Genomic DNA, 25,121 nt, shown 5'->3' on the forward strand with positions numbered 1-25,121 from the left:
GTCTCCCTCTCGGCATTTGGTTCCTCCTCCCTTCTTCCCTCCCTCCCCAATGGACCCAGTCTCCTGATATCCATCTGGATGAGCCAGCCAGAGGGACCGGCTGTGTGTGTCAGAGGCAAACAAACAAGTACTAAGGTGCAAGACTGGGCGGGGAGAGTGTGCTCCTGAGCTACCTACCGGTGGAGCTCCGGAGAGAAGGAGAGCAGAAAGAGAGCGCGAGAGAGCGAGCCCAGGGACATCCCAGAGCTGGGCCCTTCCTCAGGCTCGCCCTTCCCCAGCCCCCCAGCCTTCCTCTGCCCAGGAGACGGCACTGTTCTACCTGTAGCTCGCCTTCTCTGTTTGTGGGTTGTCGGGTCCCACCCACCATGGCCGTTTACCGCCTGTGTGTAACCACTGGTTCCTACCTGAAGGCTGGCACACTGGACAACATCTACGCTACTTTGGTGGGCACCTGTGGTGAGAGCCCTAAGCAGAGGCTGGATCGTGTGGGCAGGGATTTCACCACCGGATCGGTGAGTACACTGGAGAGATGGGAGACCTCTACGGAGCAGACCTGGCCGGGAACCTGATGGAGGGCAGGATTATTCTTGTTGGATTCCCAGGCCGTGCTGGACTCAGGATGCTCAGTATAACCTGTCACCACTTCCTTTGTGGTCCCTGCCTTTTGAGTGATGATAAACCACGCCAACTGTTCTGAGACAGAGCTGTGGAGAAGAAGGAGCACTTGGAAGGGGCTCTGGGGACTTCCCCTGGCTTCTTGGCCCCTCCTCCTCCTATTATTATTATTATTATTATTATTATTATTATTATTATTATTATTATTATTTCCAGACAGGGTTTCTCTGGTTGTCCTGAAATTCACTCTGTAGACCAGGCTGGCCAGAACTGCCTCTGCCTCTTGAGTGCTGGGATGAAGGTCGCACCATCACTGCTTGGCCTGGCTCCTCCCACTATTGACACTAGGTTCTGACCATGCATTTCCTGTTCTCAGGAAGGGGTCTGCCTCCCTTTGTCAGCCCCTAGGATAGTTTGCTAGCGGCCCTACATAAAAGTGCCCTACTGGCCCAGGAGCCTAGGAACTCCAGCAAAACTCCGCGCAGGCACGCAGTAGGACGCCTGCTTCAGCATGGATGAAGAAGACAGGCTCTTTTTCTCGTTCACACAAAGGAACCACACGGATCAGCCAGCGCTCAGGCTTACATGCCAGAATAAGTGCAAAGACGCCTCAGCACTTCCTCGCCTCTCACTGGCTTGCCTGCTGCCTCCACCCCTGCAGGTGCAGAAGTACAAGGTGCGCTGTGCAGCGGAGCTGGGTGAGATCTTGCTGTTGCGTCTGCACAAGGAACGCTTCGCTTTCTTCTGCAAGGACCCCTGGTACTGCAGTCGAGTCAGCGTCACGACCCCAGATGGCACCGTTATTCACTTCCCCAGCTATCAATGGATCGAGGGCTATTGCACCGTGGAGCTGCGACCAGGAACAGGTGGGCTAGGGACAAGGGCTACACAGTACTGAAGCCTGGCCTCTTTTGGGATTAGGAATTGAGTCCCACAGAACTCAGGGCGTGGGGAGTAGGATTGGAGTTAGGAATGCTGGGGTCTCATGTAGATAGCTTTTGATAAAGAGCATTGCTAAAGCCCCAACATGCAAGGGCCTTCTGAGTTTTCTTAGTAGTGTTTCTTCTTCTGGAGGTACACACAGACAGGCACACACAGACAGGCACACACAGACAGGCACACACACAGACAGGCACACACAGACAGACAAGCACACACAGACAGGCACACACAGACAGGCACACACAGACAGGCACACACAGACAGGCGCACACAGACAGGCACACACAGACAGGCGCACACAGACAGGCGCACACAGACAGACAGGCGCACACAGACAGGCACACATAGACAGACAGGCACACACAGACAGGCACACACAGACAGACAGGCGCACACAGACAGGAGCACACAGACAGGCACACACAGACAGGCGCACACAGACAGGCACACACAGACAGGCGCACACAGACAGGCGCACACAGACAGGCACACACAGACAGGCACACACAGACAGGCACACAGACAGACAGGCGCACACAGACAGGCACACATAGACAGACAGGCACACACAGACAGGCACACACAGACAGACAGGCGCACACAGACAGGAGCACACAGACAGGCACACACAGACAGGCGCACACAGACAGGCACACACAGACAGGCACACACAGACAGGCACACAGACAGACAGGCGCACACAGACAGGCACACACAGACAGGCACACACAGACAGAGACAGCAGATGCAGACAGATAATCTCACACCGGGCAGTTGACATCCCATGGCATCCCTCTGCATTTCTCCAGAACATGTTCTTCTAGAGCTCAAAATGTAATTAACTTACAAGCTGATTTCAACAGGGGGGTAAGCCATGGGCATTTAGAGATTTTAGCCACCAAGACCCTGTGCCCTACTTCCTTCTAGCTTTTCGGGTGGGGATGAAGTGTCTGGGAAGTGAGTTAGGCTCTCTTGTTGAATTTTGGATTTCAAGGATATTGGTGTGAGGCCTTTCTGCTTCCAGAAGTGTCTGTTCCACAGAGGCAACACTAGGGTTGCTTGTGTGTATCTGTGTGTGTGTGTGTGTGTGTGTGTGTGTGTGTGTGTGCTGTGATATGTCTCAGAGATGAGAGAAGGGTATTCTGCGTTAAAGTGAACATCATTTCACAGCCTACAATGCACTTCCCATGGACTTTACTATCAGCCCCCACTCACCACCAGAGAACATGAGGGCTTTATGAAAATGTATTTATTCAGCAGTCATCCAGTGTAGTCTATGAACGTGATGCCAGGCACCACACCAGACACTGGAAGGGCAAACAATGAGTGGGACATGACTTCTGTCCTCAAGAAGAGTATTATCTAGAAAGGAGGCAATCGTGAACAGTGAGGGATGTGGTAATGACTTCAAATCCATGATGAACAAACAAAGAGTGGGTGGACATTCCCGAAGAGATGCACACGGAGTCAGCGCAGACTGCTCTCAAGAGGGTTCAGACAATACTTGCAGTAGGGAGCACTATTTGAAAAGAGATGTATATGCAGAGTGGTTTTCATTCCCTACAGCAAGAACCATCTGTCAGGACTCTCTCCCCCTCCTTCTGGACCACAGGAAACGGGAACTCCAGGCCCGCCAGGAATGCTATCGGTGAGGGCGGCCTAATTTGACTTTTTGCCCCATCTTTATTCACACTTCAGCCTTACTCAGATTGTTCCTAACTCTGACTTCAGTTAAAAATGTGGGAACTCAATCCCACTCTAACAGTGACCCCGAGTCTGGACCCAGAATGCCAATACCAACAGTTATCTTGGGCTGGGAATGTAGCTCTAGTTCAGGAGTAGAGAGCTTGCCTGCATTCTCTAGGCCTCAAGTTTGATCCCTCACACACTCACATAAAATCCCAAATCTGCCAGGCAGTAATCCCAGCGCTTGGGAGGCAGATCCAGGTGGATCAATGTGAGTTCAAGGCCAGCCTGATCCAGGATAGAAAAGGCACAGAGAGATCCTGTCTTGAAAAACAAACAAACAAACAAACAATCCCCCTTTAAACAACAACAAAACAAACCCCAAATCCAACACCATTAACCATTCTCATCCTCTGACTTCTCCCGATGTAAGCCAGATCCCCATATTGGAAACAGTATTAATAATAATCTACCATTCTTGCCAGGCAGTGGTGGTGCACACTTTTAATCCCAGAGAACTCTCTGAGTTCGAGACCAGGCTGGTCTACAGAGTAGGTTCCAAGGACAGCCAGGGCTACATAGTGAAACCCTGTCTCAAAAAACAAAACAAAACAGACAAAAGTTTACCAATCTTAGTGCACCCTCAAACTCACCATACTTTTTATTTACTTATTTTCTTGAGATTGGGGTTGGGAATGTCTTACCAATGTAGCCCAGGCTGGCCCATCACAACCTTCAAATTATTGGGATTTCGGGTGTGTGTTACCACACTCAGTTTATCTTAATCATAATATGAGCCCATCTCTAAATTAGTGTGGGAATTTATGTCACCCTCAAGTGCTATTCCAGGGCTTAGGGCAGTGGTTCAGTAGTACCGTCTGTGCTTAGCAGGCACAAGACGCCGAGTTTCACTCTCTATCTGAAGTTCAGAGCCATCACAGAGAAAATCCAGTTCTTTGTGACAGAGAAAATTCTCTGTCACAAAGATATCCAGAAAGCAGAAAGCAGCAGTGGTGACCTGAAGTCATATTTTTAGAAGCTAAGGATCCTGTTTATCCCAAGATTAACCTACCCGTTCTGCCTTCTCCCCCGGGCAGCTGGAAGATCTACGCCCCCGGTTTCCCGAGAATGGTGGATGTCAGCAGCTTTGAGGAGATGGAGTCAGATAAGAAATTTGCCTTGACCAAGACAGTCCCTTGTGCAGACCAGGATGACAAGTGAGAACCAACGTTTGGAAAGGAGGTGGAGGGGAGGGATGTAGACCGTTGAGATGGAGTCTGGCAGCGTGGAGGGAGAGTCCATGAGGAGTACAGTTTTGTCCACCTCTGAGGAGAGCACCAGCGATGGTCCTGAAGCGTTTGGTGGAGAGGGTAAGACATTGCTTCTGCTCTGGAGCAGAAAGGGCAGGTTGAGATAATAGTGAGCAGAGAACTAGAAAATCTTGGGACAAGACTAAGAAAAGGGATTAAGGGGGCCAGGCTACAGGTCCACTGACCGGTTCCTGTCCTCCGCGCCTGCCTCTCCTCAGCTCTGGGAGCAGGTACCTGCCTGGCTTGCCCATGAAGGTTGACCTTCCATCTCTGCTGCACATGGAGCCCAACATTCGCTACTCAGCCACCAAGACAGCCTCGCTGATCCTCACCGCCATTCCTGTGTGAGCCACCGCTTCCCCTGCCCTTCTGAACCCCGTTCCTGCTTTCTGCTCATCCCACGGCCACCTCACAGTTCCCAACCCTTCTCTCTGCCCCCCCCCCCGTTTCCCCTCCCACAGATCTTCACACCTTCTTTTCCTTTCTCCTAGGTTCCCTTTGCCTTGTCCTTCAGTCTCCTTCCCCATGCCTGCTCTCAGGGCACTTACCCTGGGCAGAGCATGGCCGCAGGGACCGTAGGAAGTAGGCTATAGAGAGGCTCTGTCCTTAAATCTTGAGGAGGTGAAGCCAGATCATCTCAGGTTCAATTCCAAAGCCCATACTTTCTGGATGTGTAAATTTAATTGTTGTTGTTGATTTTTTTTTTTTTTTTTTTTTGAGACAGGGTCTCTCCACATAGCCCTGGCTGCCCTAGAACTCACTATGTAGACCAGGCTGGCATTGAAATCACAGAGGAGTGCTGGGATTAAAGGCCTGCACCATCATGTCCTGCCTAATGTAACCTTAATTTTTACATAGTCTCTGGACAATAGTGTGAAGGGTAAAATGACCCACTCACTCTGACATCATAAGTCTAATATTTATTTTATTATTATTTTTAAATCTATGTGTGTGTCTATGTGAGTGTGTGCCATACGTGTGCAGGTGCCCACAGAGGCCAGAAGATGGCATCAGATCAGTTATAGGCTGCTCCATGTGCGTAGTGGTGTTGAACCCAGGTTCTTTGAGAGAAGACAGTGTCTGTAATCACTGAGCCATCTCTCCAACACCCACCATAAGTTTCAAGGAAAGGCAAGTAAGATAATGCCGAGCACAAAATCTCTCGATCGATGGTCCCTTCAAGGAGATGCCTTTGGTAGAGAGAATCCATGGGATCACTAAGGAGGCATGTTATATAGTCATATAGTGTATAGTTAATGTGATGTCAGGACAAGCGTCGTCAGTTTAGGTCGACAGCTAGGATTTTAAGTGTGGTATGACTAGAGGAGTCCATTAGGTCCCCTGGGTACGTGAAGAAGGCAGGCCAGCTGGGTTTAGGATGCGGCTCTTTGTTAGAAGGGCAGGATTGACACAAGCCTGGGAGGGAGGAAATGAGAGAAAAGCAGGTGACGGCCGAGTCCAGGGTGGGGACGGTGAGCCAAGGGTTCTATGAGAAAACTCCTCTGGAGTGGCATGTGGGGGCCCACAGGAAGACAAGACGAGAACTGGGTCTTCACTACCTGCACATGTGTGTCTAGAGTGAGTCCTTAAAAAAAAAAGACAGCTGAAAGAGGGTGTAGATGGTCACAGAGGATGGTCTGTGGTGATTGGCGTGTGCAGCAGCCGCAGGTGGCTCAGACTTCAGGACAAGGATATATTCTCAAACTCAGGCAGAAAGAACCATGGGGCATCTGGGAAGGTAGAGAAGCCCCGATTTGAGTCTGAGAAGGATGTTAAGGTCTAAGCAGGAATGGGATCACCAGTTGGGGGGTTCTGAGTAAGGTCAGAGGGAAGTGGGGGCTGTTCTTAGGCAGGAATTCAGGGGGAGTCAAATGAAGAATGACTTCAAGGTATACTGGGAAGGACATTTGTGGCAGGCCCGTGGAAAGGAAAAGTGTGTTTTTGCTTATTTGCCTCCTCAGCTTCTGCCTTCATGACTGTGTTCTCGAAGTTTTTCTCTGTAGCTCGGGCAGGCCTTGATCATGTGACCTTCCTGCCTTAGCCAGCCGAGGAGCTGGGACTATATAGCTGTCTTAGCGACCCCTCGCTACAGACCTCCTTGTTTTGAGTTCCATTCCCTTTCTTTTAGTTCAGCCCATTGGGTGAGTGTTAACGAGGCGATGGGCATGGCAGGATACACAGAGCCAAGTTCCACTGGGAATGTTCCCAGGCATGGGTTTCAGGGGAGGTCAGGCAAAGCTTCATACACAGATTGGAGTCTGCGTCGCACCTAGAAGACCAGATTGACCTATAGTAATAGGAGATGGCTTTCCAGCAGAGACCCAGCTTGAGAGGTAGGGGAAGCCAATCTTATTTCAAGATGTTTTTCTCCCTCTGATGCTCATGGGTGGAAAATAAAAACCAGACGGTAGAGACATCTACAAGGCGAAGAAGCACATCCCGCAGCTTGTCAACCCCACTCTCGCCAGTCCAGGAGCGAACGAAGTGCGTTACTGATTATGTTTGGAAAACAGGCTTGGCTTGGTCTTGCCTGGTGCACGCATGGGGCGGGAGAAGGCATTGCTAGGGTTATAGGAAGCTGCTGGAGGGAGCATCATGACCTACCCAGGCGTGGCGGTGGGGCTTATAGTCAGAAAGGCGTTTTGGAAGTTTGAAGAAAGCAGGTCAAAGCACCAGTGAGGGCCGTACCCCTTCTGCCCGCACATGCGCACATGCGCTCCTTCCTCTCAGGCATGGCTGGGTTTGCAGCAGGACCCTGAAGTCTTCGGGCTTCACTTGAATGCTAGACTTTTCTCCCACGCGGGCTGCTAGGCACTTATGATTGGGAATGGCCCTGCTGATTCTCCTACTGGTCCCCACACCCAGCTCTCACCTTCTGTCCCTCAGATCCTTGGGAATGAATATTCGTGGTCTGCTACACCGCAAGGGCTCCTGGAAGAAGCTGGATGACATCCGGAACATCTTCTGGTGTCACAAGACCTTCATCTCAGGTGTGCGGAGCCAGGCGGGGGCTGCCTGTCTTTTACTGTGTCTCGTGTTCATGCCAGCTGCTGGATTCCAATGGGATGGGCTCCTGGCTTCACCAGTAGCGTCTTTCTAGATTTCCCCCAGGAGCCCAGAAACCTCCTCAGACAAGAATAGGAGAGAGGATAGAGAGAAACCCAGAAGAGACTCACGGTCATTTAGGAAGTCCTGGTTTGGGTCAGGGCCACATGACTCCCTTCCCGACTCCCTTCCCTACTCCCACCACCAGGTGTTCTGGGACTTGGGGTCAGAGAGAACTTGGTTCTAATCCCAGCCTTGCCACTCGAGTGGGCAAGCCGCACCGCCTTACTGGCTCTCAGGGTCCAGCATCCAACTGAAAGTGTAGTTACATCCACCTTGCTGGGAGGACAACTGAGGCCATAATGAGGAGCAGAGGACTGGGCAGGACCCCAGTTTGGAACGTCGTTTCCAGACCTACCAGTTCCCTCTCTTGCCATCCCCTCAGAGTACGTCACAGAGCACTGGTGTGAGGACAGCTTCTTCGGGTACCAGTACCTGAATGGTGTCAACCCTGTCATGCTCCATTGCCTCTCCAGCTTGCCAAGCAAGCTGCCTGTCACCAATGACATGGTGGCACCTTTGCTGGGACCAGGCACCTGCCTACAAACAGAGCTAGAGGTGGGTGAGGGTCTCGGCAGCGGGGCCTCACAGGAGGGAGGCAGGTGGGTGGCCGTTATGAACCAGGGCTGTATGTGGAGGGCAGAGGCGGAATGGTCCAGGTCTGTGGGCCCCACCCACAGGGCACTCCTGTCTACCTTTCAAGAATAGATACGGAGGAAGGCCAGGTGGGACTTGGGATGGTCTGAGGCCTGTTTTAGGGTCTCAGCGATCCGAAGAAGTGTTGAAGTCAAAGATGGTTGCTTTAGGGCAGGCCAGCAGGAACTCTGAGGATTGGAGTAGAGGACATCCTAGTCTCTCTGTGACAGCCAAACCCTCAGACATTCTCCGAAGCTGGGGCAGTGGCTGACAAACTCATCGTGTATTGACTTTCCTGTTGTTGGATACACTGAGGTCAGATCTCAGGAGGGGATTCCTTCTGAGCTGAGGGAGTAGGATGGACGAGGTATTGGGGGAGGAGCCGAGGAAGTTGGCTTGTCCAAGCCCAGAGGCCAGGTGAGGGATTACACAACGTCAGACTCATCTAGACCTCATTCCGGACATTCTGGGAAGGGTGCGGTACCGAGCTTTGGCTCTTAGCGCAGGCAGCAAGAATTGCTGAATCTCGCGACCTGGGGACCTCAGCTCCTCCGTGTTGCAGAGAACAGAGAGAAAAAAGGGACACGGGGCGGGGGGGGGGGCTAGTTAAGTCTCTGTGTGCCTTCTGTAGAGGGGGCACATTTTCCTAGCGGATTACTGGATCCTGGCGGAGGCCCCTGTCCATTGCGTAAACGGCCGCCCACAGTACGTAGCCGCTCCGCTTTGCCTGCTGTGGCTCAACCCGCAGGGGGTGCTGCTGCCGCTGGCCATCCAGGTGAGCCTGGGGGCGAGACTTTAGGGGGTGGAGCCTCAGGCTAATAGGCTTGAGTCACACCCCTTACTACTGTCTTACGCAGCTCAGCCAGACACCCGGACCAGAGAGCCCCATCTTTCTGCCCACTGACTGCGAGTTGGACTGGCTGCTGGCCAAGACGTGGGTGCGCAACTCTGAGTTCTTGGTGCACGAGAACAACACGCACTTTCTGTGCACGCATTTGCTGTGCGAGGCCTTCTCCATGGCCACACTGCGTCAGCTACCTCTCTGCCATCCAATCTACAAGGTCCGCGGGACGCAAGGGCAGGACGAAAGGGGGCGGGGCCGGCAGGCCTTCCCGGACCTTCGACTCACGAGTGACCTCGTTCCTCTCTCAGCTCCTGCTTCCCCACACTCGCTACACGCTGCAGGTGAACACCATCGCAAGGGCCACGTTTCTCAACCCAGAAGGCCTCGTGGACAAGGTGCAGCCTCCCCGCCACGACCATAAGGCCCCGCCCCTAAGTGTGCTTTGCCCCGCCCACAAGTCTTGCTCTTGCTCCCAAGACCCTTGTGTAATCTTTTCCTGCCTCTTCCCATAAGCTGCGTCTCTTTGCACATCTCCTGCTTGCCCCTCCCCTAAGCCTTGACCCAGCTGGCCAATCCCATTCGTGGGCTACACACCCTCAAAAGTAGGTTCAGTGGGCACGTCCTTAGCTCAGCTCTGCTCCTAGCTGATCCTGAGATCTCATCTCTCCTGCCTTGTCATTCCTGTAGTTATCAATCCCTCAAGGTCCCTTCCCACGCACACTGGAGGTCCTCAGTCCGCGAGGCCTGCATTATGGAGGTCCGTGTGAGTGTTTGACTCGTGGTCCTTGACTGCTTGATAAATCACATACGCCGCTCCCTGAGTCCCAGCTGGTCTCTAGGACACTGTAGGTGGGGGTGTGAGCCAGCGTGGAAACTCCAGCTGTGTGCTGTGTCCCTAGGTCACGTCCATCGGTCGGCGCGGCCTCATCTACCTCATGAGCACAGGGCTGGCCCACTTGACCTACACGGATTTTTGCCTTCCGGATAGCCTACGGGCTCGCGGCGTCCTGAACATCCCCAACTACCACTACCGGGACGATGGCCTCAAGATCTGGGCGGCTATTGAGAGGTGTGGGGACCCTCAGGTCCTTCCAGCCACCAAGGTCTCCGGGCCCAGGGGGCAGCGTGGGCCCCTGTGTTCATGCCAGTTGGAGCTCTTGAGTCTTTAGGAGTTCTCAGATTCCACCCAGCATAAGACACTCTCACGAGTGGGAACTGGCGGACAGGTTCCCTGTGAGGTAGCGGCTGACTGAGGAAGGGAAGGGAAGGGGCACCTTGTCCACAGGGGTCAGAGGATCAGGGCTTGTTGAGACAATCAGGTGCAGAACAAGGTAGACTCCTCTTCATTGCCTCCCTGGAGGAGACCCCAAACCTCCTTGGTTTAGGGGGAGGGGACTGGAGGGGAGCCTGGGCAGTGGTTCCAGCTAGATCTAGGGGTCCCACTGAACTCACCTGTCTTTGGGGACTCCTCCTAAGGCCATCTGCCTCCGCCCTCCCTGAATGTCAGTGGGCCTCAGTGTCTGGCCTCGGCCTAGGCCCACACTCACTCCAGGGGCACCAGCATTGTTTTTCTTGCAGGTTTGTCTCAGAGATCGTGAGCTACTATTACCCCAGTGATGCCTCGGTGCTTCAGGATTCTGAGCTGCAGGCCTGGGTGGGTGAGATTTTTACTCAGGGATTCCTCGGCCGGGAGAATTCAGGTATTCCTCTTTGTCCTCATCCACACCACTCACAAGCTCCTCTTGCTGATCCAATTCTCATCCTCATCTATCTACCTGTCCTCCATAAACAGTTCTTATTACTGAATCCATACTATATATTTTTACTTATTGTGTATACAATGTTCTGTCTGCACACCAGAAGAGGGCACCAGATCTCATTGCAGATGGTTGTGAGCCACCATGTGGTTGCTGAGAATTGAACTCAGGACCTCTGGAAGAGCAGCCAGTGCTCTTAACCTCTGAGCCATCTCTCCAGCCTGAAATCCATACTATTAAATTACATTTAACATGTTGCTGGGGACTGAACCCAAGGCCTCACTCATACTAAGCCTTAGCACCTCCCTATCTGCTGGCATGGCTGCTCTCAGTTTCTGCTCCTTAAATGCAGTGCCAAGCAGATGTCCCACACCGCCCTTCTTTCCTTAGTATTCTCTCAGTCCCAGGGAAGATGAGACCCCTTGCTCCCTGGTGGTCCTAACACTTGACCATCCTGGCTCTGAGACTCCTTTCTACACACCCCAATGGTAGAGTTCCTGGTTCAGAAATCCAGCATTGCCTTTTCAAAAGGACTCTCTCTCTCTCTCTCTCTCTCTCTCTCTCTCTCTCTCTCTCTCTCTCTCTCATTGTTTTGAGATAGGATCTCGCTATATAGTCCTTACTGGCCTGGAACCAGGCTGGCCTCAAACTCATGAACTCGGTCTGCCTCAACCTCTTAAGTGCTGGGACTAAAGGCCTGTGCTACCGTGACCAGCTGTTTTCATTTTTTAAATCTTTTAATTACATTTTTTGTTTGTTTTGTGTGTATAGGGCATACAACAGTACATGTGTAGATAACTTAGTCTGTTCTCTCTTTCCGCTGCATGGATGGGTCCCAGGGATTGAATTCAGGGCATCAGGTTAGGCACCAAGTGCCTTTACCCACTGAGCTTTCTGTCTGGGTTGTATTAAAGTGGCTGGAATGCCCACCCACCAATTTCCTTTACCTTGGCCTGAATCTTCTCAGTAGGCATGTGGCTTTCAGCTGACTGATTGCTCCTGGTCTATCTGGGGAGACCCAAGGAAGAGGGTAGTTTCAAGTCACCTCCAAACAGAGCGGCTACTGCAGTCCCATCCAAAAGGACTTTGTGCTTTTTTTTTTTTTTGTTGTTGTTGTTGGTTTTGTTTTTTTGTTTTTTGAGACAAAGTTTCTCTGTGTAGTTTTGGTGCCTGTCCTGGATCTCGCTCTGTAGACCAGGCTGCCCTCGAACTCACAGAGATCTGCCTGCCTCTGCCTCCTGAGTGCTGGGATTAAAGGTGTGTGTCACCTCCACCCGGCACCTTTGTACTTTTTTTTTTATCTTTTAGACAATATTTTTCAAACACAGAGGACAGTAGAGTCCACCTTAGTGAACACTCCTTTACCTTCCTACCAGATTCTACAGTATTTTGCCACATTTGATTAATCTGTTGCTTTTATTTCTGGAGTTTGTTTGATTTGGACAGCATCTTGCTATGTAGCCCTAACTGGCCTGGAACTCCATAAGTAGACCAGGCTAGCCCAGGTCTCCAATTTGCAGAGATCTGCCTGCCTCTGTGCCCTACGGAATACTGGAATTAAAGGCATGTGCCACCACACTTGGCTCACAGTTCCATTTTGATAGCTTTTTGTAGTTCTGGAGCTCAAACCCAGGGGTTCCTACATGGTAGATAAGTGTTGTACCACTGAGCTATATATGCTTAGCCCTACATTTACCCAAAATTTTCAGCACTCAGCAATGTCATCCTCACATTTAGTCCCTAGCCACATTCCCCCATTTCACTCTCTTCTTCTCCATTGATCCAATTGGGATAGGAGCCAGCCAAGACCACATTTTATTTAAACTTTAAAGATTCTTTTAACTGAAAGCAGCATTTTGTGGAGTTTTTTGTTGTTTGTTTTGTTTTGTGGATAAGGTCTCACTATAGTCCATACTGGCTTGGAACTCTGTATGAAGACCAGGCTGGCCTCAGACTCTCAGAGATCTGCCTGCCCTTTCCTACCTCGTGTTAGGACTAAAGGCATGCACCACACGCCTGGCCCCCTGCTTTTCATAGTCACACAACACGGAGTTACAGAGAAGCCCAGGCTCACGCTGGACAAGGTGTCACCTTTGAATTTATCTTCCATATGTGACCCATCTTGTCCCTGTCTTGTGTGGTTCTGATAAATGGGAAGGAATGTATACAGGTTACACATTTTTGGCAAGAATATTTCTCAGGTGATGCTGTGTCCTGTGCTTTGCATCACATTGAGAGGCGCCTGATGTCAGCTTGTCTCAACATTAACAAGGCCAGGAGTGATTTCTAGGTTAAGATGATGACAGCTAGATCTGTCTCGGATATTTTAAAGGGTGACCTTTCCCTGGGTTTTGCAAACTCGCTGTTAATCAGAGTCCTGGCCGCTTTGTTTCCCCAGGCTTATTTTCCTGTTTAAGACTCAAATTGAGATTTGATTACTGCTGGGTCGGTTCCCCTCTGTATTAAACTTGTCTGTGAGTCTACACACTCCAGCGTTCTTCAGATCGACAACAGCTCTTCCAACCAGTACAAACTTGCTCTGGATTTTAATTTAAAGCTTAAACATTTGTTAAGCTGTCAGGGACTTGGGCTTACATATTTCAGGGCGTGGGGGCGGGGGAAGGGGTTTGTGGGGACTTCTTTATTCTCAATTTCCAAACTTAGATGATCGACTATGATGGAAAGTTCAGATAATCCCGACCCACTCCAGGCCAGTGACTGGTCCTCGGTCCTGGTCCTCCCTGTGCTCAGTCTGACTCTAGACCTCTGAGTGCTCTTTGGCTCATACTCCCTTCTTCTGTCTTCCTGGACCAGCTGGATGGCTCATCTTTTATTGTCTGCATGGATCATCAGCACCCTAGTTCCAGATCAGGGATTCTGCATTGTGCCGGCTGCTTGTCCATCGGTCTCCCCTCCCCCAGCCTCTTGAGGCTCACTCATTAAACCTGAGGATCACTCCCCCCCCCCCACCCCCACCCCCCGGCAGTCCTCAGAAACATTGAAGAAACCCATGTCCCCCAGCTCTACCACAGCCTTAGCATCAATCGGGTCCCCACCCAGTCCCCTCACCCCCCTCATCCCGTGCCTGGCCACTCCTGCGCCTTACCACCTCATCTACTCACTTTACTCAACCAATAATTACAGGGCTCTTAATATTTATTAAGTATCCTTCTAGATGCCGGGGTTTAGCAGTGACCAAATAGATAAAATTTGTGTTCTTTTTTGTTTGTTCGTTTTTTGTTTTTGTTTTCTCAAGACAGGGTTTCTCTGTGTAGCCCTGCCTGTCTTGAAACTTGTTCTATAGCCCAGGATACCCACAAATTCACAGAAATCCTCCTGCCTCTGCCTCCTGAGTGTTGGGATTAAAGGTATTTCCCCCACACACACACTCCACCACTCAGCAAAACTTCTGTTCTTAATGGAGCTTACCATGCTTTGGGGGGGAGACAGAAATGGTCAACAAATATGTCAGATGGCTATGAATGTTGGGAAGAAAACCAGAACCTCATTAGGGAGAATATTTCATGTGGATAGCCAAAGAAAGACAGACTGAGGAGCTAGAGCTCAGAAACATTGAGTGGAGATCTCATGGGGTTGAGGATACTCATTGTGTGGATTTGGGATGAGAATACTCAGGCAGTGGCAGGGTAGGTGCAAAGGCCCTGGGGTCCGGCTATTCCAGGGTGTTTGAGGAATATCACAAAGGCTGTGTAGCCGGAGTAGAGGAAGCAAAGGGAAGAAAGGAGCAGGTAAAGTGAGGCACAGGGGTACTCTTTAGAAGGTTCTAGTGAAAGTTGACATCACCTGATGTGTGTGTGTGTGTGTGTGTGTGTGTGTATGTATGTATGTATGTGAAATGGGGATCTAATTCAGGGCCTTGTATGTGCGATACATTCCTCCTCCACCTGATTTAGCCTCACAAAGGAAAAGGGTGGAAGTTTTGGGAGAGATGTCGGTGACGGGAGAGAAGTCAGTGATGGGAAAACATGGCGGACAGGAAAGACGGGCCTCTGGAAGTCTTTGCTGATAGCTACAATGGCAGATAAGAGCATACAGATTTGATCTGAGCAACTGGATAAAGGATACAGTTGGCCAGCCAGACATGGTGTCTTTAATCCCAGCACGTGGGAGGCAGAGGCAGGCAGGTAGACTCCATGGGTTTGAGGCCACTCTGGTCTACAGAGTGAGTTCCAAGACATCTAGGGTTACATACAGACCTTGTTTTTTTAAAAAATTAATTAATTAATTAATTAATTAATAAAAAATAAATAAAAAGCTGGGTGGTAGCCTGAGCCTTTAATTCCGGCACTCAGGAGGCAGAGGCAGGCAGATCTCTAGTTCAAGGCCAGCCTGGTCTGCAAAGCAAGTTCCAGGACAGCCTGAGTTGTTACATAGAGAAACCCCGTCTTAAAAAAACAAAAACAAAAAAGTGCAGTTGTCCCTTAGCATCTGAGAGGGATCAGTTACACACACACACACACACACACACACACACACACACACACACACACACACACACACACTCTGCTAGTACCAGAATCCATGCTCTTCCCCCTGGGATATTTGTTTTCTCCTTAAGACTCACATTGGGGTTTAGCTATTACTGGTTCAACTCTCCTATCTCGATTTATTAAGCTGTGATTTCATTCACAAGAAATCAAAGAGCAAGGGAATAAAGCCATGGACTTGGATGAGGTCTGTGTGGCACAAAGAAAGCAAGATGGAGGACTGAGCTCAGCCTGACAATGTTCTCTTCTGCTAGTCACTTATTTACTGATCTATTTGTTTCGAGACATGGTCTCATGTATTTCAGGTTGGCCTTAAGTTCAATAAGTAGCCAAGGATAACCTTGAATTGATCTTCCTACTTCCACTCTAGAATACTGGGATTACAGCCATGCCGTACTGGGATCAAACATAAAGAAAAAAAAAAAAAGGAAGAAAGAAAGAAAGGAAGGAAGAAAGACAGACAGACAGAAAGACAGACAGACAAAGAAAGAAAGAAAGGAAGAAAGATAGAAAGAAAGAAAGAAAGAAAGAAAGAAAGGAAGGAAGAAAGAAAGAAAAGAAAAAAAGCTGGGCAGTGGTGGCACACGCCTTTAATCCCAGCACTTGGGAGGCAGAGCCAGGAGGATCTCTGTGAGTTTGAGGTCAGCCTGGTCTATGGAGCAAGATCCAGGACAGGCACCAAAACTACATAGAGAAGCCTTGTCTCGAAAAACAAAAACAAAAACAACAACAACAAAAAGACACGCTACCAATTAAGCCACGCCCCCAGCCCTTCTGTGTTATCTTTTTAAATGATTTTTATTGTTCTATTTATTTTTTATTTTTATTACATTTATTTATTTTGTCTGTGCATGCATGTGATGCATAAGTGTGAGTAAAGACGTGCACACCATGGCGTAAGTGTGAGGTCAAGAAGACGACTTGAAGGAGTTGGTTCTTTCCTTTCACCGTGTGTCCCCTGGGGTCAAACTCAGGTTTTCCGGCTTGGTTAACACCGTCCTTCACCATTTGGCTGGCCTTTGTTTGTTTGTTTTTGAGATGAGATTTCACTGCAGTGCCCAATCAGCTTTGAACTCCTAGGTTCAAGCAGCCCTGCCTCAACTTCCCCCAAGTCTGGGACTGTAGATGCAGACCTCTGCACTTGGCCTCTGTCAACTTTCTTTATTTAAATCTCACCTATTCCTCAACCAGGGAGGTGGGGCGGGGCGATGGAGGGGGTGGGGGGTGCGGGTGGGGTGGAGAACACACAGACTCCTCTTTCTGGGATGATGTCGTCCTCGCTCCTATTTCTGTCCTGTGCATCTTCCCTAAGATCCAGACTTTTCCTTTAATCTCCCTTTCAGCCCTCCTCACTGCGCTTTCCAGTGACATACTCTGGTCAACCATCTATCTCTTCTGCTAAGCCAGGCAGAGGATGCCTTCCTGGTGGTGTCTTGCGTGGATGTTGGTAACTTGAGTTGAACTAATTCTTCAAGTTGCTAGTATAGGCTAGAGATGGATGTAGAGATGGAAGCGCCTTCCAAGTCAGAGAGAGGCAATTTGGTGCTAGGCTCTGTCAGGAGCCTGGTTTTTCATCATTTTCTAGTCTAGCAACCAGATCCTATCCTGACCCCCTTCAAAGACCAGAACCCTTGGTGGTGGCCACCTCAGCACTAACTTTAGTCTCCCGAAAGTTGTAGCCCATGTTTAGCCCTTAATCCTTCACTCTCCCATAGTGTGAGCCCCTGTACTGAACCCTGTACTGAAACCCTGGGGTTTCCAGGGAACCCAGCACCTCCCAATCCGCATCCACACCCTCGTCCTTTCTTCTCCACACCCAGGCTTCCCAAGCCGGCTGTGCACTCCAGGAGAGCTCGTGAAGTATCTCACTGCAATCATCTTTAACTGCTCCGCCCAGCACGCTGCAGTCAATAGTGGGCAGGTAAGGCTGGGGAGAGCAGGGCCTAGGGCCACTGGGCCACCCAAGGTGTTAAGTTCCAAAGGTGTATTAGGCTTGGCAATGGACTTGAGGTCAGAGTTCTGGTTGAGCGAATGGGTGGGTCGGGGTTGGGGTGGGATTATGATTGCCATTAGGGTTGGAGTGGCAACTGGGTGGAGTGAAGGGCTAGCGTTGAGTGATGGCTGGCTGGGTGGAGCTGCACCCAGAGTGACAATGGGGACTCGGGGAGCTTATATTGGGAATAGAACTTGACCTTGGCAAGAACTGGCTACACAGAGCATCAAGTTGCTCCAAGGCATGCCAGCCCAAGGCCTTTGTCCAGGATTACCTCCTCTCTGGGTTCTCCTCCCTCCAGGGTGACTCATTCTACCCAGTCTTGGAACACTGGGTGGAGAAAGACAGGGGGTGAGCTGGGCTTATGGCCCACTTCTGGGACTTCCCATGGTCTTCTCACTTCTAAATGTTGAGATCTGGGATGGTGGAGGCAGGATCAGGAATGATAGGATGCTTATGCTCATCCAATTGGGGTCCTGGGGTCTCTCCACAGCATGACTTTGGGGCCTGGATGCCCAATGCCCCATCAACTATGAGGCAGCCCCCTCCTCAGACTAAGGGGAACACAACGATGAAGAGTTACCTAGACACCCTCCCAGAAGTGAACACCACCTGTAGCAGCCTTCTCCTCTTCTGGTTGATCAGTCAGGAGCCCAAGGACCAGGTGTGTGCATGGAGGTGTGGGGCAGAGGTTGGGCATTGTGGGGCCTAGGCCATGGAGTGCTCTGGAGGAGGAGGGTTGAAGGCTGGTTGCTGGGATTAATATCCACTGCTCAGACGCCATGAGAGTCCTTTTGTCTTCACAGGAAATGATACTTGATCTCCAAGGACACACATAGAAGCAAATGCCCTTTAGCGGCTAGATTATAACTTCTATGTGATTTACAAGTCATCCATCCATCCATCCATCCATCCATCCATCCATCCATCCATCCATCCATCCAATCACACATTCATCCACCAACCACTCATTGATCCACCCAAGCATTAAACATGGGGTTCCTCCCACGTCAGCATAGTGCTTGATGCTAGGTATATAAGGTTGAATGAGACCCCCCACACACCCTCTTGACACCGTCATGTGACATACAGGTGAATGAAGAGGGACATCAGAGTATTGTTGGAAGTACTCCTATATTAATCCTCCATTCAAGATCTCTTCCTGAGCACTCATGGTGTACCAGGCATTGGTGGGAAGCAACGCATATTGTTGAGTACTGGGATAGAGGCAAGGATAGAGCCTTGTGAAACCCAAGAAAGCTTCACGGAGTAGGTGACATACAAGCTGAAACCTGTGGGACAAGTAGGAGTTTGGCAGACAGAGGAGGGCCAACGTTGGTTTCTAGGCAAAGGGAGGGACACCCAGGAGTGGAAGGGAGAGTCTCGCGTGTTCTTATGATCGCCGAGGAAGTGACACAGCAGGGCAGGGTGAAGGGTAAGGTGGGACTTGACAGAGTTCTTATTCAGAGGACAATGAGGCCACTCAAGGCTTCTAAACGAGAAGTGACATGACTTAATTTGTTACGGCAAGGGTGTTCAGACTGGCTGAGAGGGACAGGTTTGGAGAGAGGAGACGAGGCAGCTAAGGAGTTGAGGCTAAAGTGAGCAGCGATTGAATCATCGGTTACCATCACGGCCATTCACATACTGCCTTGTCCCATCACGCCACTCTGACTTCTTGATCTTGCCTCCAAGCCAGGGTCACGAGTCACCTGTGAACGCCCTCATTTCTCATGGTTGGCTTTGTTTGGCTAGAAATATGGCAGATTTTTTTTAAAAAAAATCTCTCTAGCAACTTTTTTCTTTCTTTAAATTTTTATTCTTTGTTTTGTTTTGCTTTTTGGTTTTTTGTTTTTCTTTTTTTTTTTGCAAGAAAGAGTCTCTTTTGTAGATCCTCCTGCCTCTGTGTCCCAAGTGCTAGGATTAAAGCTGTGTACCACAACTCCTGTGTCTTCTTTTTTTTGAGGATCAGGAGAGATACCTCAGTAGTTAGAACTTTTTCTGCTCCTCCAGAGGACTCAAGTTTGGTTTCTAGCACCCACATGGAAGCTAACAACTGTCTGTAACTCCAGTTCTAGGGGATTCAACATCCTTTCTGGCCTCTGTGGGCACTAAACATTTTTGTGTTATATACATACATGCATGTAGGCAAAAGCACTCATACATATAAAATAAGCACGATTAATCTTTAAAAAATGATTATTTTTGAGACAAGTTTCTCAGTGTTTCCCAGGCTGGCCTTGAAGTCCTAGGTTCAAGTCCTTCTGTTTCAGCCTCTAGAGAGATTAGGACCATAGGCATTGTACCACAATACAGTTCAGTGTGTGTGTGTGTGTGTGTGTGTGTGTGTGTGTGTGTGTGTGTGTGTATGTGTGTCCATCTCTTTGACCCTTTCCTAGAAAATTTTAACTTAACATCTTCTACTATGGGGAACACAGGAACTTATCCTTAGACCCTGCCCCTTGCTGTTCCTTTGATCTGTGTCTCAATCATTGAATCAGATATAAAGTATAGTATCTTAAAATACAAATGGTGGTGCACGCCTATAATCTCACGACTCAGGAGGCAGAGGCAGGCGGATTTCTGAGTTTGAGATCAGCCTAGTTTACAGAGTAAGTTCCAGGACAGCCAGGACGACACAGAGAAACCCTGTCTCAAAATCAATCAATCAAACAAACAAACAAACAAACAATACAAAGCAAGTAAGCAGCTATATTTAAGATGCTTAGTATAGTGCTGGTGGGGAGAAAATTGAGGTTCAGAAGTTAAGCAATTTGCTTAGCTCACAAAGCAAGTATGTGGTGGCTTTGAATTTAGTCTGTCATGTTGCTGTGTCCTGCTCTTTTCATGATTATACTATACTTTTAGAAATTAGGTATCATTGTGATAAATAAAACATAAAGCTGTATTATTTTTTTTTTTTTCCGAGTCAGGTCTCCATTGTAGTCCTGGCTGTCCTGGCACTCGCTCTGTAGACCATGTTGGCCTTGAACTCACAGAGATCCTCCTGCCTCTGCCTCCTCAGTGCTGGGATTGAAGGACTGTATTACCATGCTGTACTTTTAAAATATATTTTATTATTTTAGTAATGTGTCTATGGGTGTAAATACATGCACATGTGAGTGCAGGTGCCCACAGAATCCAGAAGAAGGTGCCAGACCATCTGGATTGGAGTAACAGGTGATTGTAAGCTGCTGGACGTGGGTGGTGGGAACCAAAGTCAGGTCCTCTGCAACAATAGTTTATGCTCTTAACCACTGAGCCTGTTTCTGTCTTTTTTTTTTTTTTTTTTTTTTTTTTTTTAAGCTAACAATAAATCAGGTGTGGTGGTTCATACTTGTAATTCCAGAGGCTGAATCAGGAGGCTTGCTGCAAGTTTGAAGCCAGCCTGGGCTATACAGTGACTTCCGGGGCAACCTGAGCTACAGGCTGAACAAAGGCTAGTACTATAAAGAAATTATAAACAATTCTTAACCTTTTGGTTGGGAGCCTAGTTTTCAACAGCTGCACCCTCTCTTCTTTTAATCAAGAACACGAATACACACTGGGAATAGGAAAGGGAGATAATGCAGAGGAAGTTTTAAAATTGTAAGACTATACTGCTTACAGTTTCATGGACATAAAGTTGGAAACCTGGATGAAAGCTATGATTTTCTAAGACAACCTAAACAACTGGCTTTTTTTTTTTTTTCTTTTCTTTTCCCCTTCGGTTTTGCGAGACAGGGTTTCTCTGTAGTTTTGTGCCTTTCCTGGAACTCACTTTGTAGAACAGGCTGGCCTCGAACTCACAGAGATCCGCCTGCCTCTGCCTCCCCAGTGCTGGGATTAAAGGCGTGCGCCACCATCGCCCGGCACAATTGAAGTTTTAGAAGAGATGCAGACCGTACAGAAGGGCTGTGTGACAGCGCAGGATGGTAATTGCAGAAGAGTCACCTGCTCTAGTCTGGGATCAAAGGCAATCGAAATACAACCTCACCCAGTTCCTTTGTCTTCCAGACTTCTCAAAGCACAGGAAAAGGCGGGATCGTCCTCAATCATGGGAGCCTGATTCTCCAGCTAGGAGAAGCTGTGACCTTAAGGGAGGTGGATCTCATTAGAGGGCTCCAGTCCCGGGTTCACACTTAACATCTTTGTGACCTCTCTAATTTGGCCACACTAAGCCTCAATTTCTTTATCTATAAAGTGAGGCTGATAAAAGACCGTCTTAAGGGTTGTTGTATGGTTATGATGGCTCACATAAAGTGTCAGCTGTAATTAAGAAAATGAAATTATAAACTCCCCTACTTAGTTCCAACAATCTTAAAAATATATCAGCCAGTAAAGGCAAGTGCTGTGCAGTAAACAACAATGTGTCATGGCAAGGTCTAGTTTATTCTAAGAATAAAAGGTTGGTTCACCTTAAGAAACTTAGCGACATCATTTGTCCCATCGATACCGAAGCAGAGTGTATAATTAGCCTAACACTGGCTGAAAAATTGCTTGATCAGTGCAGTCAACCATTACGGATAAAAGCTGTTTCGAATGAAGCTCCCATGAAGGAATTTTGATTAAAGCATGCCTTTTTGTTTGTTTGTTTATTTGTTTTGTTTTGTTTTTCTAGGCAAAGTTTCTCTGTGTAACATCCCTGGCTGTCCTGGCACTCGCTCTGTAGACCAGGCTGGCCTCAAACTCACAGAGATCCACCTGCCTGGCCCTAAAGCTTATCTTTAGAAAACACTGTGTTTATGATGAAATAATAGATGTCTTTTTAAAATCAGGGACAAGAACTGGGCAGTGGTGGTGCAAGCCTTTAATCTCATCACTCTGGAGGCAGAGGCAAGTGGATCTCTGAGTTAAAGGCCTGCCTGGTCTACAGAGAGGGCTACACAGGAGAAATTCTGTCTCAGTGGGGAAAAAAGAAAAGACAGGAAAAAAAAATCAGGGACAAGAAAATAATGCCCACTATTCCTGCTTTTATTTAGCATGAGTCTGAAGGCCTTCACCAATGCAATCAAATGGGAACAAGAAATGTTAAGGTATCAGTAGCACTGGTGTTGTATAAAGGTTAGGAAACTGGACCCTTGCATTTGTTTGTTTGTTTTTTGAGACAAGGTTTCTCTGTGTAGTTTTGGTGCCTGTCCTGGATCTTGCTCTGTAGACCAGACTGGCCTTGAACTCAGAGACCCACCTGGCTCTGCCTCCTGAGTGCTGGGATTAAAGGCGTGTGCCATCACCACCTGGCAGGACCCGTGCATTTTAACAGTGACCTGTGGTATGACAGTGGTCTTGGAAGGACAATCCTATACACAGGATGGCATTGACTGAAGTTCTCTGTGAGATTCCTTGATTGTGGTGGTCACGTGGCAAAGTGTGGCAATGTTTTGGTGATAGTGATTAATATAATATATATTATATATATGGCAAAGATTTCATGATGTCAGATGATTGTTTTGTTTTTGGTTTTTTTTTTTTTGGTTTTTCGAGACAGGGTTTCTCTGTGTAGCTTTGCACCTTTCTTGGGACTCACTTGGTAGCCCAGGCTGGCCTTGAACTCACAGAGATCTGCCTGGCTCTGCCTCCCGAGTGCTGGGATTAAAGGCGTCCGCCGCCGCCGCCGCCCGACATGATGTCAGATGATTGTAAAGACCTCAGAACCGGATGCTGGTTGTCCTCAGGGGTTGGATTTAGTAAACCTATGTGGTGACAGATACATTCTTGGACCTGTTTTCTGGAATACGTTTGCTAACCTCTGTTGAATGGTGACTGTGATTGTGTTCTTTGAGTTTCAAGGGTGGAGGTGGGGAAGGGCTAGACTTAAAACTTTTCTCCCATCTTCCTTTTTGAGATCCAGGAGTCGACCTTCAGAGTCAGAATGACATGATGAGGACTGTCAGGAGGGGGAGCACTCCGACTAGGTGGCTGGGGCCCAAGTCACAGTCTGTGCTCTGTACTTCGCAGGCTTCTGGGGTTCGGGCTGTCTTAGTTACTGTTCTATTGCTGTGACAAAACACCACGACCTAGGCAAGTTATAAAAGAAAACACTTAATTGAGGGCTCACAGTTCCAGAGGGTTCGGGTCCATGATCATCATGGCGGGGAGCATGGCAGCAGGCAGGCATGGTGCTGGAGCAGGAGCCGAGAGCTTATATCTGATCCACAAGCTCAAGATGTTGTTTTCATTTGCTTGTTTTATTTGTTGTTTGTTTGAGACAGGGTCTCACTATGTAGCTCTGGCTGTCCTGAACTCACTATGTAGACTGCTCTGGCTTCAAACTCACAGAGATCTGTCTGCCTCTGCCCCAGTGCTGGGATTAAAGGCATGTGGTACCACACATGGCAAGGTGTTTTAAAACTAGGAATGGTGTGGGCTTTTGAAAACCCACCCCTGTGACATACCTCCTCCAACAAGGGCACACCTCCAAATCCTTCCCAAACAGTTCCATCATCATTCAGATACATGAGCCGTTGGGGGCCATTCTCATTCGAAGTACCACAGGGCGTTGTTCTGAATCACGCTGCAGTGAAGTGGTGGGTTGGGGCTGTGGTTTGGAGGGCTCCTGTTCCCCATGGCGGTAACCGAATTGTGTCTTTAGATAACACCTTGACTTTAGTTGTTGACATGTTAACCTTCATTACTATCTGTCTCATCTTGAATATCTTCCTAACGTCTCGACCTATTTTCTCCTAGAGGCCTCTGGGCACTTACCCAGATGAACACTTCACAGAGGAGGCCCCACAGCAAAGCATTGCGGCCTTCCAGAACTGCCTGGCACAGATCTCCAGGGACATCAGGGAACGCAACCAGAGCCTGGCACTACCCTATCCCTACTTGGACCCTCCCCTCATCGAGAACAGTGTCTCTATCTAAGCCCCCTTCACACCATCCCCGACGAAAAGAAGTTCCAACTGAGGGGAAGGCCGTCGTCTTCCTAGGGCCTTCCAGTCTCTTCCCTCCTCCCTCATCTTGAACCTTCTCTGCCTATGGGACCAAGATGGCCCTCATATTATACACACGGGCCCTGAGCTGTGAGGGGCCAGTACAGCAGTGTTCGGGTGAAAGCCGCTGATTAAAGTCAAATGCACAATATACCCCTTTCCTTCCCTTCTTACGTGGGAATCTTCCTTCCCCATGGGGACGCCCAGCGTGAGTTTCTGAGCCCGCCTTCCACGTCCCCCTCAAACCCACAGTCTTTCACTTGTGATAACTCTTTCATTCCTCTTTCTCCCAAGCCCAGGACCCCTAAATCCAGCTTCCTTTTCTGAAAACTGGAACGGAAAGGGTGGGTGCCTGGATCCGCCATGTACTCCCCTTTGCTCCTAGTACTTCTCAGGGGAGCGGAAGAATCAGCCCCGCTCACCGGGCTATCTAGTTGAGTTTCTGAGAACAGGAACTCTAGCCTGGGTGTGTATGTCCTCTCTCCAGCTCTCCTCCTGCCCACCCGCATCCCACTGTTCACCTGCCTTTGAGCCCTGTGACTTCAATAAAAGCTAACATACTTGGCTCCCATTTCCTTCTGTTTTGATGATGATGATGATGATGATGATGATGATGATGATGATGCAAGGTGGAGGGAGTTGGGGGGCATGTAGAAGTGTTGGGGCGAAGAGCAAGAGCGAATCTGCAGGCCATCTTTTCTGGAGACCCAGGCACCTTCCTCGCTCACTCTACTGGCCAGCTAGGCTGTATTCCTACTTTACCTTCTAGAGTGAGTCATGAGGAAGGGAAGGAATAGCTGGGCACAGAGAC

At 49.1% G+C, this 25,121-nt stretch overlaps 1 protein-coding gene across 3 annotated transcripts; it reads left to right on the plus strand.

The window, feature by feature from the left end:
• The first annotated feature begins 90 nt into the window (after positions 1-90).
• Aloxe3 (arachidonate lipoxygenase 3) lies at positions 91-24,881 on the plus strand. 3 transcript variants are annotated; one of them, XM_028869428.2, is made up of 15 exons: positions 91-512; positions 1,277-1,481; positions 3,124-3,205; positions 4,341-4,460; positions 4,772-4,897; positions 7,440-7,543; positions 8,044-8,216; positions 8,926-9,069; positions 9,152-9,355; positions 9,447-9,533; positions 10,038-10,207; positions 10,717-10,838; positions 17,224-17,324; positions 17,890-18,060; positions 24,063-24,881. In XM_028869428.2, exons 1-15 carry the CDS (start codon positions 366-368, stop codon positions 24,240-24,242), a joined length of 2,136 nt encoding a protein of 711 aa, XP_028725261.1. In that variant the 5' UTR covers positions 91-365; the 3' UTR covers positions 24,243-24,881. The 3 variants fall into 3 exon arrangements, with proteins under 3 accessions (XP_028725261.1, XP_028725260.1, XP_037056819.1); XM_028869427.2 differs by lacking the exon at positions 91-512 and having other exon boundaries at positions 842-1,481; XM_037200924.1 differs by lacking the exons at positions 91-512; positions 24,063-24,881 and adding an exon at positions 18,203-19,177 and having other exon boundaries at positions 842-1,481.
• Positions 24,882-25,121: the final 240 nt, after the last annotated feature.

This window comes from Peromyscus leucopus, chromosome 8b, assembly GCF_004664715.2.
Source record: "Peromyscus leucopus breed LL Stock chromosome 8b, UCI_PerLeu_2.1, whole genome shotgun sequence".
NCBI lineage: Eukaryota > Metazoa > Chordata > Mammalia > Rodentia > Cricetidae > Peromyscus > Peromyscus leucopus.